The following is a 15,665-nucleotide window of genomic DNA, read 5'->3' as shown; positions in this document are numbered from 1 at the left end:
ATTGTGTAATGTCCTTAACTAACACTGGTGGAATGAATTCATGCTTCTTTGACATCTTTATAGCGAGTTTCGCAAGAATGGTGCACATTCATCTTCCTTTTGTTATACTTTTAGATGAGAAAGGGGGATTATATGTTGCTCCGTTACTTTTCACTGAAATGGAACTAGAAGGAAATAGAAGGATAGAAATACTATGTTAAAAGAAAAAGTAATAATATACAAATAGAAAATTCATACAGAATAAGATAATAGATGTGTATTCATTCATTTCAAAGCAAAAATTATAATTTTAAAAAATGCTACTACCACATCGTTCTTGTGGAAAGTTTTGTATGAAATTTGTATTTGCAAAATAATTTGGCAAGTCAAATTAACTTAAATAAGTTTCCAATAATTGTACATAGTTTACAATTACTATAAGTCTTGAAACATGAAACTTTACTTTAAAAATGGGTTTTCCAATAATTGTACTTAGTTTACATTTACTATATGTGTTGAAACAAGAAAATTTACATTTAAGATGTTCACATTGAAAGAACTAATAAGAAATCTTTATCCTATCAATGGACAAAGACAAAATCACTTTGTTCAAAATAGAAATAAAATTAAATGTCACTTACATCTAAAGATTGCAGATTCTAGTATTAATAAGAGAGTGCTCTAATTAAATTCTTATGATGTGTGCTACATGTGAACACATTCAAATCATTTTTATATTCATCTCTATTTTCATTGTGTGTAATAGCATGCTTGCTCTTCTGCTCTTTCCCCTCTTGGTACCAAGAAAACTACTAGTTCTTGCCATGTCCATTTCCCACCAGGGTTGCAATTTGGGTGGGTTTGCTTAGATTATTAGCGGGATTTGTCCAAGGCTGAAACTAAGGGCCTAAGTTTAATTCAAAGAATTTGGGTTAGGCTCAGGTTGCTCGAATTCAATTATATATATATGTATATATATTATCTTTAATTATTCTAAACAAATGTATCAAACTTTTTGACGAAAAAAATAAATAAATAATAATAAAAAATAACCTCACAAAATGCATACATGAAACATAAAATGAAAATTAGTTTGAATTGTGTACCAAGCAGTAAAATATATTACATTGTAATATAATTTAATCCAAATGGTAAAAAAATTACCAGTAATTTATAATATATTAATAAAAGATTTCGAATTGTGAGAACCTTCACTCAACCTCTATGAATTTAATTTGAACAGACATAATTTAGCCCATTCCCAAATCAAATTTGAAATTATATTATCTAAAAATTTTAAGGCTCTGTTTGGTGGAGCTCTGGAACGTTAATGTTTACGATTTTTAAAAATTAATTCCACTCACTTTTGAAAATGCGGTCAAAGGCGGAAAAATTTAGACTAACCGGTTGTCCCACCGATCGTTCGGCTGGTTGACCGGAATAGTGCAAATTTTTTTTTTTTGGCAATTGACACATGTTAATTTTTATATATTCAATAAAAAATATTTTCCAAATTTTTAAAAAAAAATTGTGAGCTTTAATGAAATTTTGAGTTGTGTATTTGGTTGAGTTGTAAATTTTTGTATCAAATATCATATGTCGTATCAAAAATTCCCCACTCAATTCAAAACTCTTTTCAAAACTCATTCACCAAACAAATTTTCTACACTCAAATCATAATTCCAAAACTCACAAACTTAAAATACAATTCTATTCTCAAATCATATTTAAAAAATCCTACCAAACACAACCTAAATCTTTCAAAATTAACCTCAAATTACTTGAGTTGAGTCAATTCCGCGTTGCACCTCTATTCACCACTATCCCATGTGAAAATGTCTATGCTTTTTTCACTTCTTGTGAGCAAAAGATGATTTGACAAAGAAAGTAGCATCAATATTGTCGAAGACTCTCTGCATCTCTCACTAATAGCTAGTATGTATATAGCATTGCTTTACAAGATGCTAAAAAGGACACCATGTTTGTTTGGCTTACTTTTATCTCTCTTTCACCACACTAAGTTTATGAAAAATGAGTGGGTAAGAAAGCTCAAAATGGCAATAAAGAAGCATCTGCACTATTTTACAGTTGGAACACACCGAGCAATAACTATTTGCCTTGAACAAAAGAGGGGATAAAATACTTTGCTTATGTTTTCAAACATTCATGTTACTTCATAAACATGTTGAAAATCTTCACCCAATTTTTAACCGAACTCTCAACAAATTGATAAAAGGGTGTTTTCTTCAACCTAACCCTAAACCCTAAACAGTAAAAAGCATATGTATCAACACTCATCTTTGGACCTATTACTTCAATGGGCCCTTCACTCTCTGATCACCAAATGACTCCATTACCATTTTATGATTGCGAAAAAAAATGACTCCATTATAGATTAGATTGTTCATTCTTTGTTTTTGAATAAAACATAATTTCAAGTGAAATACACAAAAAAACATAAGATTGCAGGCCTGTTTGGGGCAACTTATTGTAATTTAAAAGCTAATAATGATAAAGCAAAAACTAAAACCACTCTTTTCTGATCTCGTTTGAACATAGACTTTTTTAATAACTTTTTAATTTTTTAATTAAAATATGATATAAAAAACAATTTAATATGTTTTGAATAATTTTTTATAAAAAGATGTGCAAAAAATAAAATGAAAAAAAATTTTTAATTTTTTTATATAGATTATTAGTTTTTTTATTCTTTTAGTGACTTTTTAACTTTTAGTTAAAAAAATTACTTGCCAAACGAGACCGTTTTCAAATAATTAGTTTTTTTCAACTTATTTAAAATAATTAATTTTTTTCAACTTATTTAAGCCAATTCTGCCTAATAAATTATAAGCAAAAATTGTACCAAAGAGTCTACTACAAACTTTCGAAATAAAATAAGCTATAAGCAACTCAGATAAACTACACCATACTGCCATGTCACATTAGTTCAACCAGATAGACATGCAACTTGGCCCCAAATATTAATATCTCTACCTCATAATTGAATAACATTAAAACAAAAATGAGGAAAATAAATCCGATAGTTTAAACAATCCAAGATGGAATTGAATAAAAGAAACATGAGGAAAACAAAATTTCTGGCATCCAGCCTAGTTGACAAAATAATTCTCAAGCCTATATAGCTAAATATGCATTATCCACTAAAAATTACAGGCCTACTCCATGATCATTACTGAAATACCCGCAAGAAGATCAGGCAGGTTCTGAATCAGATGAATCCACCTCTGCCATGCTAGCAATGCCAGTGACGTGTATATCGAAAATTGAAATTCTTAGACCTGCAAAACACGAGTTCGACTAAGAACATGATGATGAGCTGAAATTGACAAATTATTGCAGAAATGTCAGAAGAAAACAAACTGACTACTTATGCACCTTTTGATGGCATCATGATTCATTTATCAAAGAATGCAACTGTTGTCGAAATGTCAAAACTTTTTCTGCTTCTAAAGCCATGACTAAACCCATTAACCGGTAATTCCTTAGCTGCAATTGTTATTATCAACCAAACAAGCAAGAAACATAATTGTGTTAAACAAACCGTGACTCCAAAAAACGAAGGCACAGAACAATGTAATATTATAGTGCTCCATCCTACAAAAGCATAGCAACTTCAATACCATCAATTAGAAACAAGACTTGTTGGTAATGAGAAGTAAAAGAATTACGAAACCACAAAGCATGAAAGATAAATATTACAGCCAGCGAAGGTCACAGTAAGCAAAGCAACTAAATTCTTCTCATAATTTTGTTTTCTAATTTTATTTTAAAGAATTATTTGGTTCCTCCTGTCCAAAATAAAGAAAGCAAGGCCAAAGTGAAAGTAGCTTTTCAAGAAGTGACCAACCAGGTATTATCTTATTCATAACACACCTGGAGGGTAGATACAGACTACGGAGAGCACCATTTGAAACACCTAGCATATATATAGCCCAAAACGCTCAACGCTCCACCCACCACAAAGAAAAAAGAATGTTAAAAAGAAATATAAAAGAACAAAGGAAAAACAATAAACAAAAATAATAGAAAATTACATCCCAGTTTGAATGATAACACATCGAATTAGAGACACAATATGCAAGCTACTAGGGTAACACCCCAGCCCCCAGCCATGACCATGAGTAAATAAGGAAGAAACAGAATGCTTTAGCATGTCCCACAGAATATTTTGAAGTGTGCCTTTATTTTATGGTTGCTGCGCCATGAAAGACTGGCCACAAAGAATTGATTTAAGGAATTGCACATGGGGATTGATACAACTTGTCTATTTTGCAACCAAGAAGACAAATCTCAGCAGAACTTGTTTTGAGTGCCAATATTCTGCTTCTTTTCAGGAAGCCATTATGAACAGGAATGATTTTCCCTTCGTCTGTGGACAGGAATCATTGAAGACCAACAATGAAGGAGTGAGTTGCAATGGGCTGTCCAGAATTCTTAGAAGAATAATTTTAAAAGTGCAGTTTACAAACTCTATATATATATTTTTTTATGACTGAGTGTCCAAATTAGTTTACGCGCACCTTGACTAATCCCGAGACCCACGCAAAGTATCCCCTCCACGTGGATCCGGCAAATCTAGGGCAGAGCCTGCGGGCGTGGCCCTAAGGAGTTGATAGCGCCTAGTAAGAGTTAAACCTGAGACCTGAAAGAAGCACACGCAAAGTGCCCCCTCCCCACCCCAAAGAATACCACTAGGTCAAGCCAAGGTATCTCTATGAAGAGTTCCACATTGTCTAGGTAGTAGGTACAAAGGGGATGTACATTGTATCAGCATGAGGACAACCTCACTTCAGAAGCTATCTTTTAGAGTTGAGTTCTACCCAAGACCTCAATCTCTCCCTAGCCACCCCTACTCGATAGTAGCATGACTTGACACCTCTAATTCAGTTAGTTTGGTATTTCCCTCCTCAGTCCATTAATTTTGTTAATTTGGTATTTCATATGGAGAATAAGGTTTTGTTTGAGGACTCTCCAGGAGTTGATGCTTTCTAGCCAGCTTCCATAATTACTTCTTGTCATCCCTGTGGTGGATACCTGTTAAAATCCACCTACTCTCCACCTACTTCACCCACTTAAACCTACTTCACTAAACCTAACCCACTACACCACTACCACCTCACCTACTCCACTAAACCTAACCCACTACACCACTACCACCTCCACTTCACCTACTCCTTACCTACTACACACTCACCCTCTTCTATATATAGGAATCATGAATCATTGTAATATAAATCAATAACATCAATCATAATGCATACAATTTCTCTCTATATCAATTTTTCTTACATGGTATCAGAGCAAGGTTAAGAACCTAGTAATTTCGTTTCACCGGTGGGCGGCAATCTCGCCTTGGCCGCCCGCCGGACAAACCCAAATTTCCTCGATTTCTTCTTTCATGGCAGATTCTTCAACAACACTTCATAGCTCCTGCTTTACATACAGCAAGTGAAACTGCCAATATAGCATTTGCACCAGCCCCATTCATTAACTGTCCCATCGAGTTCTTGCACCATGAAGTTGTCGATTTTGGTCTGTTCTGTTGGTTCCTTGCCAATCAATGCAGGTCCGATGATTGAATTCACATTATTCACAGCCTTGAGGACACCTTTTCCGAGATAATCTGAACCCCCATCTCTCAATTCCAAAGCTTCGTAAACACCTGTGGAAGCACCACTAGGAACAGCAGCCCTAGCAAAAGGTCCATCATTACAAATGACATCAACTTCGACGGTTGGATTTCCACGGCTGTCGAAGATCTGGCGAGCTTTGACGGCTTTGATCGTCACCATTGTTACAACATCCGTTGCTTCAGCTGCCTCTGTCTTCACCTCTAGAGCCTGTTCTGCTGGGGCAGGATCAGCCGGTGCATCTGTAGCTTCAGTAGTTTCATCTTTCACCTCCTCAACAACAGGCTTTGCCTTCACCTCTGGTTTTGGTTTGATGGTCCATTATTTTAGTATATATATATATAAAAGAAAAGTGTGAAATAAGGTGGGTGGAACTGCTGTGTTGTTTTTGAGAAGAGTCAGAAAACTTGCATCGAAATTCCTCTCTCTCCCTTTACTTTTTCAAACCCACAGCTCCTTTTTCTTTCACCACATGATCCCCTTTCTTTTCTTTTCTTTATTTTTCATTTTCAAACACACAATCCTTTTTTTTTTAATCAACCCACTCAACTTTCTTTTATTTTAATATATATCTATATATATTTATGTTTATTATAATATATTGCACCGACTCTGTCTACTTTTGCACAAACCCATTTTCTTTTCTTCTTTTCTTTCTTTATTTATTTCTTTCTTTTCATTCCTTTATTACATCTATACCCATATCCATCATCACTCTTTCTTTATTTATTTCTTTTAATCACCTTTTGCACTTCCCTCACCGACTTCCTCACCACAACATAGAATTTTTATTTATTTATCTTATTTTTTTTGTGTCCCCTTTTTCACAATCAAAAAAATATATATATAGCTTTGCACACCAAACCATATTTTATTCATTTCAGGGATCAACCCGATCCCCATTTTACACCAAAAAAAAAAAAAAAAACAAACAAACAAACAAACCAAACCAAACCAACCAAAACCACCCACAGGCGGGATTTTTCTTTTCCCTTCTCTACTCTACAGCAGGTCTCTTCTTCTTACTTTTATCTTGGGTGTCCCGTGCCAGTCCGGCCTCCGTGTTTCCCACTCCACTGGGCACGATCACTACTCTCTGCTCCTCCACTGCAGCAAATGGCGAACCTCCAAATCGGAACATAACGGTGGCCTTCCGCTTCAGCTCCTTGTTTTCTACCTTTAGCACACTTATCTCTGCTCGCGCATCCTTATACATGCGTTGGAGCAGAGCCAGCTGGGAATTTAACTGTTGCACCTCATTTGTCCTGCTCTGCAGCCGGTGCGACAAGTTTGTGACCGCAGTCATGGTTTCCACACATGACTTCAGAGTATACTGATTGGCCTCAATATCAGTTTGCACCGCCATTTTTTGCTCCACCGACCGCATCGGAAAGTTCAACGGAGCAAACACAGAGGTGTTTGGTTGAGGTTCACTGGCCACCGCACCAGTTCTCTCTCTTGTTGACTCATTGAGGTCGGGAAAGAGAGTGAGCAGCCCACGGGAAGACGAAGCCATTTTCTGGGCAACAGAGTGTTACAGCGTATTACAGAGTTTCTCTCTCAGCAACGGAAGAATTTTTCAGAGGTTTCTCTCAGTTTTTCTGTCTCAGCTTCTGCCTCAGCCTCAGCCTCCGTCTTGGTTAAATAGCCGAGGCAGCCACGCGTATCGCGCGCCACTTGACGCCAGACGACAAACGGGCGCGCCAGCCAAGGCACTCACGTGCCTCGCCATCATATCTGGCACGCCTTTTATGGATTGGGCACGCCTTTTGATGGCACACCTTTTGAGGGTGCGACTTTTTAAGGGTCCGACAAGACTCTGTAAATTGTCCCGACACTGATTCCGGTTAGCTCCTTCAGGGGTCCGACAAGACTCTGTAAACTGTCCCGACATTGATTCCGGTTAGCTCCTTCAAGGGTCCGACAAGACTCCGTAAACTGTCCCGACATTGATTCCGGTTCGCTCCTTCAAAGGGTCCGACAAGACTCTGTAAACTGTCCCGACATTGATTCCGGTTAGTTTCTACAAGGGTCCAGCAAGACTCCGTAAACTGTCACAACAACTGTCACAACAGTGTCTGTTACAACGGTCCGACATGACCCCGTAAACTGTCTTCTACATCGGTCCGACATGACCCCATAAACTGTCTTCTACATCGGTCTGACACGACCACACAGTGTCTGCTACAACGGTCCGACATGACCCCATAAACTGTCTTCTACATCGGTCTGACACCGCCATCCAGTGTCCTCTACACCGTTATGACACCACCATACAGTGTCCTCTACATGGTTATGACACCCCCATACAGTGTCCTCTACAACGTTATGACACCACCATCCAGTGTCTTCACCAATGGTCTGACACGACCATACAGTGTCTCTTATCCTCTTTTATTTTTATGTATTTTCTTGTTTTGTTACTCTCTCCAAACTCAAGTTGGTTAGTTCCTATCCCCCTTGAATTTGCGGGGGCTGTTAAAATCCACCTACTCTCCACCTACTTCACCCACTTAAACCTACTCCACTAAACCTAACCCACTACACCACTACCACCTCACCTACTCCACTAAACCTAACCCACTACACCACTACCACCTCCACTTCACCTACTCCTTACCTACTACACACTCACCCTCTTCTATATATAGGAATCATGAATCATTGTAATATAAATCAATAACATCAATCATAATACATACAATTTCTCTCTATATCAATTTTTCTTACAATACCTTATAGTGGATGGCATTAAGGGTCGAAGTATTGTTCTCATGACGAGTTTCATTCCTTGGATGCCTTCAACTCTTGTAACTCAACAGATGAGAGGAGTTTTTTTTTCTTTTTTTTCATCTAAGGAGAAATGATACGGACACAAAAGGAATTGGTTGAAGGTTAGGAAATTATCTTATTGTCATTTTCATATTTATAATTTAACAGATTTTACTGTTTTATTTAGTATTTAAGGTAGTTTTCATTTTGGAAACTCTTAATTAGGGTTTTTCAGAATCCTATACGTTGTTATTTATTAGGGTTATTCAGCTTGGCTTATGAAATTGAGATATTGAGTATTGAGGCTTCAGGATTTACTTAATTTCTTTGGTTGTCATTTTTTTGTTTTTTACTACATTTATTTTTGTTTTAATTTCCTAATCTTCATACAATAGGAATGAGTATATTCAAAAATGGGTAGTAGTATTGATAGAGGATAAATTGAGTAAGAATAGATTGAGATGTTTGGTTGTATACACTGGAGACCAACATAGGCAATAGTGAAGAGATGCGATACAGTGACGGTAGATGGTAGTGTTAGGGAAAAGGATGGACCTAAATTGACGTAGACTAGTGTAGTAAATAGAGATATGAATAATTTGACTAACGAAATGGCCTTCAATAGAGTCGACTGGAGAAAAATGATTTATATAGCCGACCACATTTGATGGGACTTAAGATTTGGTTTGATTTGGTTTCCTAATCTTCATCCAATATGGATCAAGTATTGTTGGTATGAGGTTTAATGAGCTGTTGTGGGCTGGTCTAACGGTTGTGGGTTAAATAAGTGCTGGAATTGGGTTGGCTAAGAAGCCGGTAGCTAACACTTGGGTTGTAAAAATTTGGTTGAACTTGGGTAGGAAGTGCTTGGGCTGGGTTGACATTGTTGGGTTTAATGGGCTTGGACAATGGAAATCGAATTACAGGGTTGGGCTTGTTAATGGCCTAATTTATGGATTAGGGAAAAGGAGTGAGCTGGGTTCAGTTTGGGCTTATTTACATGTTTATGTGCCTGGTGCGGATAATGGGCTGGGTATAAGAGTAATTGGGTTATGGCCTAGAGGTTAAAGAATTGAGCTTAAGTTAAGGGCTACTGGATTGGGTCAAGTCTAAGGGTTCTATTAACTCTATTGGTCATCTTCCCCAAAAGTTTTGCACAACAGTTTGTGCTCTCATTGATGAGGCTAAGGCAAGACGGTCGAGCATGCTCTAGTGAGAAACGATGAAGACCTAAGACACAAGGCCAAGCTTTTAGTCGATGACAACGTTGATTGATGTACGGGCTGGCTGCAGTTGTCAACAATGACTAGGTTTAATATGGTCCATGCTGCCAGTGAAGATGATCTCGCTTTCTGCCGATGGTGAGAACGACAACTTCCGTTGATGGATTGCTGATGATGATGCATTCCTGTGATGTCACAGAACACCGGGTGGTCTTTTGCTTTGTCAGCAGATGAGAACAAGAAGGTTCGTTGTCGAAGGTGTACTGGTTTGACAAAGACGAAGACGAAATCTGTGTGACGATGATGGCACTAGTTCTGGACACAAAGTTGTGAGGATTTGTTGGGCTCAATCACAGTGTTACCACTTGGATCATGAATAAAGATCTGACATTACATTTGATGTAGGATGGCTAACCAGAAGAAAACAAATGCAGAGAAAAACGAAAACCACGCCCAAGAAATTAAAATAAACCCTAAAATCTCAATCTCAATATCGCAATTTCATAATCCAAGCTGAATAACCCTAAATACATACCGGCCTATTTATAGGCATCCAAAAAACATAATTAATAATTTCCAAATTAAACCTCCCAGAAAGAAAAAAAGATAACTAATAAAGAGTTTCCAAAATAAAAACTACCTTAATTAAATACTAAAAATAAAACAGTAAAATTGCTTAAATTATAAATAAGAAAATAATAATAATAATAATAATATAATTTCCTAATCTTCATCCAATTTCTTTTCTGTCTACACCAACTACCCACCAGGAGGAGAGAAACTATAGAATTTTTAGCTCAAAATAAATCAGATTCAGTCTATTTTGTCAGGGAAGTGGATCAGGATGTTAGAGATCAATGTAGCTCTTGATAAAAAAGAATATGCCAGCTTCATTAATTGGCAGCTATGCCTAGGATGGAACTTGTAGCGATCCCGGTTTTGACCCGTCTCTTTGTGGTGTTCCGAACTCAGGTTGGTATGGTTTTGAACGGTGTTACATATCTTAGTTCCCTGTATTCCCCTTATTTTGGTTATCAGACTATAGTGGTGTGTTTGGAACGGGTAATGTCTCATGTTTGTATCGGGTTGTAGTGTATCTTTCATGTTTTGCCACTTCGCTGACTATGACGGGAATCGAACTGCCCGGTCAGCTCGCGAGGGTTCAGGGGCAGCGCCCCTTGGGGGATCCGAGGGCAGCGCCCTAGCGGGGTCGAGGGGCAACGCCCCCGAAGCGTAAATGCAAAATGCATTTGAAGTTGCTTGTCCGCTTGAGCGGCCGTTTATGCGCTCGAGCAGAGAATGTTTGGTTCTAGAAGTTTAAACTATCTGCAAAAGTACTGGGAAGGTGTATTCGACACTCGAGCGGGGCATTCCATACTTGAGCGGACCATGTTATATCAGTTCGTGAATATGATATTTCAGATCACTTTTGTATATCTCTCTCTAAAAAGATTTTCTCTCCTTCTCTCTACATTTCTCTACACAAACTAGATCCAAAACCTTGATTTCTCAAGATCCATTTGAGTTTTGCCATTGCTTCTTCATCAAAGTAGGTTATCATCTCGAGGGCTTCGTTGTGTGCGGTGAAAATCGAGTTTAGGCATCGTTGATTTTGGGGTTTCATCTCTATTCTTCTTCAAACTTGAGGTAGGGATTTTCTTTGAGTTATATATATATTTTTGTAAGATCTACATGATTTTCGAAATCATCCTTTAATAGCCTTTTAAAAATTAATTGTTGATTCAAGAATTGAGCGATTTTGAAACTGGGTTTGTCTCTTGTTCTTTTAAAATGATCTTATGGGTCTTGATCTTCGTTGATTGAAGAAAAGATGATTTTAGAAAGTTTTCTTTCAAAAGATTTGAATTGTATAATTTTGATGAGAAAACTTAGAAATTGAGAATTTTTAAAAGAGATTGAAAATCCATGAATGATATTGTTATATTTATTTTGTGTGTCAAAATAAATAGATGCTTGAAAATTTTCTTATTTATATTTATATAAATGATGAATTTCATGGAATATGAGAATTGTTGTTCATTTGAAAATTATTGTTCATTTGAAAATTATTGTTCAAAACGTTGAAATAGTTTTAAAATGACTAATTATTGAAGATACTTAAGAAGTTAGAATTGTGTTATTCCTTGGATGATGAATTGAAATAAAAGTATTTATATTCATCTTGTGAAATTGACGTATCAATTCATTTGATTACATTAAACTTTGAAAGTTGATTTGAAAATTTGCATTGAGAAAAGAATGTTGAGAAACAAGTTTTCATAGAATGGTTTTGAGATAAATACGTTGGTAAGTCTTGATAGGTGGTGTAAATGATATTGAATAAGTTGGCCTGAAAGTTTGGGGTGAAAGACCGAAACCCGCACGGATAGGTGTCGAGCCTTCCGGTTAATACCGGTAAAAATGACAATTTGATAGTACTTGTATAGTCTACTTGCAGACACCGACCTAGGGATTACCCGAGTTGTATTTACCGCCCTTGAAATAAATTGTTAAGTTTTGAACAATTGAAATCGCATGATATCATCGAGCATGATGGTTTTCAAAAGATGAAAATGTGATTTATCTTCAAAAAAGGCATAGCATGTCATGTGCATTTCATCTCTTGAGACTTGTATAAAATGTATATACTTTGTTAAGAATTTCCTATTGAGCTTTATGCTCACCCTACGGGATTTTTGTGCAGAAAAAGATGTAGTAATCCTACCCAACTAGGGGCGTGAAAATATGTGTGTTGGGAGTATAGTACTCTCATTTTGCGTAACTCTGTTTTGTAAACCAATGACTGTATTTGTGTGGGTTTGAATAACTGTTTTGTGTACCCAGACCTAAACCTTGAAAACTTGTAAACCCTTGGAGATATCTATTTGTTTATTTATTTGGTTTTGGATTAAACTTATAATCACATTGAGTAATTAATTGTATCATGTAATGCAAGTGTGGAGAATTATTTCTGTTTTCCTTTAAAGAGCCAATGATCGTTGTGTTATCATTTGGGCATAGGAAATTGGGGCGTTACAGAACTTCTACACAAAAATCTTGAAAGTAGCTTCTATATGAGCTTCTCACACGTGATGCTCAAATTAGAATATCCACGATTTGTTGTTTTTTTCAGTCCAATAGTACTTAAGGCTAGTTGATCTGGGATAAACCCCTAATAGTTTATTTTATTTCAATGAAATTATTTACCTAGCAAAAATTATTATGAAAGCTAGAATTTTAAAGAAGATTGTCAGCAAGAGAAAAACAAAACATGGAGAAAAAGAAAAGAAAAGAACAGAAAATGCAACTATAGCATAGGGTGGGTTAGTTCAATCATCACAACACGCTGAGATCACTGCTACTTACCTCATGAGATGCAAGCTGCTGAGTGCGCAATGGGAACCTAAAGGACCATGAACTGAGCTGAAATGGATCCAAAAAACTAATCAGGAAATTGATTGTGGACATGGTACAAGTTCTGTATAGCAATAAACTGGCACCTGATAAAAAATTTCATCTTCCGACTTAACATATACTATAGCCTCCTCACTGCTATTATTTGCTGCTTCTTTCTGTCCAGCATTCTTATGCTGTAGGTTCAATCAGAAACCCAAAAGAAAGAAAAGGAAACCAATTATAAATCAAAATGGGAACATGTAATGGGAACAGGTAAAATTCCACGCAAGTACCTCATAGATTCTGGTGACCAATAGATAATGCTTAAAGCAAAATGACTTCCTGAGCTCCTCTGTCGGCTTCAAAAAGTGGGAAAATGTTACTTACCAGAGAGAAAAAAGAGACAATGACAGAGAGAATTATCTATCAATCTCATCCCATCTCACACAGTATTCACATCTAACCTCATCTTCTGTAGCCCATGAGACTTCATCAAAGAGTGCGTCATAAAGAGGTGGCAAAAGCTGGGGAGGAAGATTAACAACACGCTGAGAGACCAAGAGCCCTACAGTTTGCGCTTGCTCTCCAAAAACTAATTTCAAGTTGTCTAGTAAATCCTTCTCCTTGCATACTTGAAGCAAGAACTCTTTGAGTTCCTTAATGCATATATGATCCTGGTCCAAACAAAATAAATAAATAAAAAAAAGAACACCATTGCAACAATTTTAAAGACAATGCCAAGCAACTAAGGAGCACTAATAGGTAAATTTTAAAATGTTTGTTGCTTGCCTTATATCTTCTCAAGTTAAGAGCAGTAACAACAGAGTAAGGTGTATCATCTTCATCTTCCTCGATTTTAACAATTGTCCCTACCGTGGTTTGCCCCAATATTAGGTCCACAAAACCACTTAGATCCCATTGCTTATCATCAAGATATGTCTGCAGCAGGACCTTCACTCCATGGAAGTCATCAGGTTTTGGATCGAAGAAAGCAAAATCTGCCTGAACAATTCCCTTCAGAAACACAGAATGGACTTCGATAAGAATTGTAAGGCAAATATAAATAAACAAGAATGAGCAAAAATTAATGGAACTTCCTGCAGCAAGTGTATAAATGTGATTGTATTAAGCTATGTATGCTTACTTCAAAGTCTTCTTCATCAGAAGATTCAGACGGTTCACTCTTATCTGCGAGAGAGTGATATCCAAGTTTGTCACCTAGACATACAAATTTATACATTCTATTAGAATTTTTTTTCCTTTCCTTTTTCAAGAGATCAACTTTTAAAAAAATTTAGAGTGTTTGCGGCATGATCATTCCAAAATGTAAAACCAAGAAGTTGCACTGCAAACTGGGGGAAAGGACATAAGCCTGCAAAGATTTTGCAAAAAATGATGATACCTGAAGAGTTGGGGGAAGATTTTCTATGAAACTTGGAGTTCTGGATCTGGCTCTTGACCTTATAAGCATTGGCCACTCGAGCAACTGCACGAGCAAATGGGGAGAACGTGAAAGGATGAGGTTTTGTTAATTGGCAGTGCCTTTTCGGCTTTCGCGGCATTTTTTCAATTTGTGATAATCTGAATAAACAAACTGAAGTCAAGGTCATTGAGATTGAACAAAAAATTCATGTTCAAAACAAACACAAGTGTTTTTTATGTCCTTCGAACAGTTTGGCATACACCAAGCATTATTTCAAAACCCATAAGCCCTAGCAAGCACAACCAAGGGAAAATATCCACAAAGAAAGTAAAATTTTGATATTTATGATTAAAGCAAAATATAAATAAATAAATAAATTTTGCGAACCCACATAACATATCCATCTAAGCAGAAGACAAACTTATCAATCAATCGATAAGTACAAATAATCAGAACCCGAAATCTCTCCATCCAATCCCAGCAGCCCCCAAAAGTTCATACCAGGAATGATTCAATACAAACTGCACAAACCCACAAGCACCCATTTCCTACTAAAACGATTCCAACTTTGAAAGACAGATTCCAAAATGCATAGATACTTTTTAACCAACAGTTGGTGTGCGAAACCTTCACTGTAAGGGACATAAGCATGAACATGTATATTAGAGAGAGAGAGTTAATACGTTTTTGCCCTCGTCGTTACCTACACCACCGCCGCCGCCGCCGCAGACGACGCCGTCGTCGTCCTCCGCCGCTAGCGAGCTCTGCTTTTTTTTTTTTGGGTACAGGGAGCTCTGCTTTCGAATGGGGGTCGAAAAGATTGAGTTGGGGTTTATGAGTTCGGGTGAAGATCCAATTTGACTGCTTGGGCTGAATTGGGACGGTTCTTCTTTTAGCTCACCTAATTGGGTCGGGTTCAAATATCCTGCCCTTTTCCTTAGATTAAATAGCATATACTAAATTCTATAAAAATAAAAAGATTTTTTTTAAAGCCCCTAGTATTAAAATTTTATAATATAAAAAATATCTAATATTTTCATAATGTTTAAGATCCTTCAACATCAATCCAGAGAAAATTTGATTCAGAGAATTTCTCTAGGCTCCCTAGAAAATTTATCAAAATTTATCTGTATTTTAATTAATTTTCTCTGATTTGTTCATAATTTTCTCTGTGTTTTTTATCAAACAAAAGAAAATTGAACAACCATCATTTTCATTTTA

The 15,665-nt window shown here is 36.6% G+C and overlaps 1 protein-coding gene across 8 annotated transcripts; it reads right to left on the bottom strand.

Annotated features, from left to right (window-relative positions):
- Window positions 1–2,947: 2,947 nt before the first annotated feature.
- On the bottom strand, window positions 2,948–15,347 carry LOC114270517 (CDK inhibitor P21 binding protein). 8 transcript variants are annotated; one of them, XR_014330667.1, is made up of 11 exons: window positions 15,128–15,311; window positions 14,424–14,615; window positions 14,166–14,239; window positions 13,811–14,035; window positions 13,486–13,695; window positions 13,315–13,380; window positions 13,126–13,215; window positions 12,992–13,048; window positions 3,874–3,947; window positions 3,376–3,486; window positions 2,948–3,278 (listed from the first exon to the last, which is right to left on the bottom strand). XR_014330667.1 is itself a non-coding variant. In XM_082870680.1 (11 exons), exons 2-10 carry the CDS (start codon window positions 14,581–14,583, stop codon window positions 3,395–3,397), a joined length of 1,017 nt encoding a protein of 338 aa, XP_082726806.1. In that variant the 5' UTR covers window positions 14,584–14,615; window positions 15,128–15,311; the 3' UTR covers window positions 2,948–3,278; window positions 3,376–3,394. The 8 variants fall into 8 exon arrangements, 6 of the variants coding, with proteins under 6 accessions (XP_082726806.1, XP_082726805.1, XP_028067853.2 ...); XR_014330668.1 differs by having other exon boundaries at window positions 14,424–14,602; XM_082870680.1 differs by having other exon boundaries at window positions 3,874–3,916.
- Window positions 15,348–15,665: the final 318 nt, after the last annotated feature.

This window comes from Camellia sinensis, chromosome 5, assembly GCF_055761805.1.
Source record: "Camellia sinensis isolate YWXY chromosome 5, ASM5576180v1, whole genome shotgun sequence".
Classification (NCBI taxonomy): domain Eukaryota; kingdom Viridiplantae; phylum Streptophyta; class Magnoliopsida; order Ericales; family Theaceae; genus Camellia; species Camellia sinensis.
The sequence above is the reverse complement of the archived record's forward strand: the minus strand, read 5'-3'. Positions and strand labels throughout refer to the sequence as shown.

Coding starts and splice junctions, on each gene's coding strand:
- LOC114270517 (XM_082870680.1), bottom strand. CDS start 14,583: ATGCCGCGAAAGCCGAAAAGGCACTGCCAATTAACAAAACCTCATCCT. Junction 14,240..14,423: donor ATCTTCCCCCAACTCTTCAG/GTATCATCATTT, acceptor TTGTATGTCTAG/GTGACAAACTTGGATATCAC. Junction 13,696..13,810: donor TTAACTTGAGAAGATATAAG/GCAAGCAACAAA, acceptor TGTTTGGACCAG/GATCATATATGCATTAAGGA.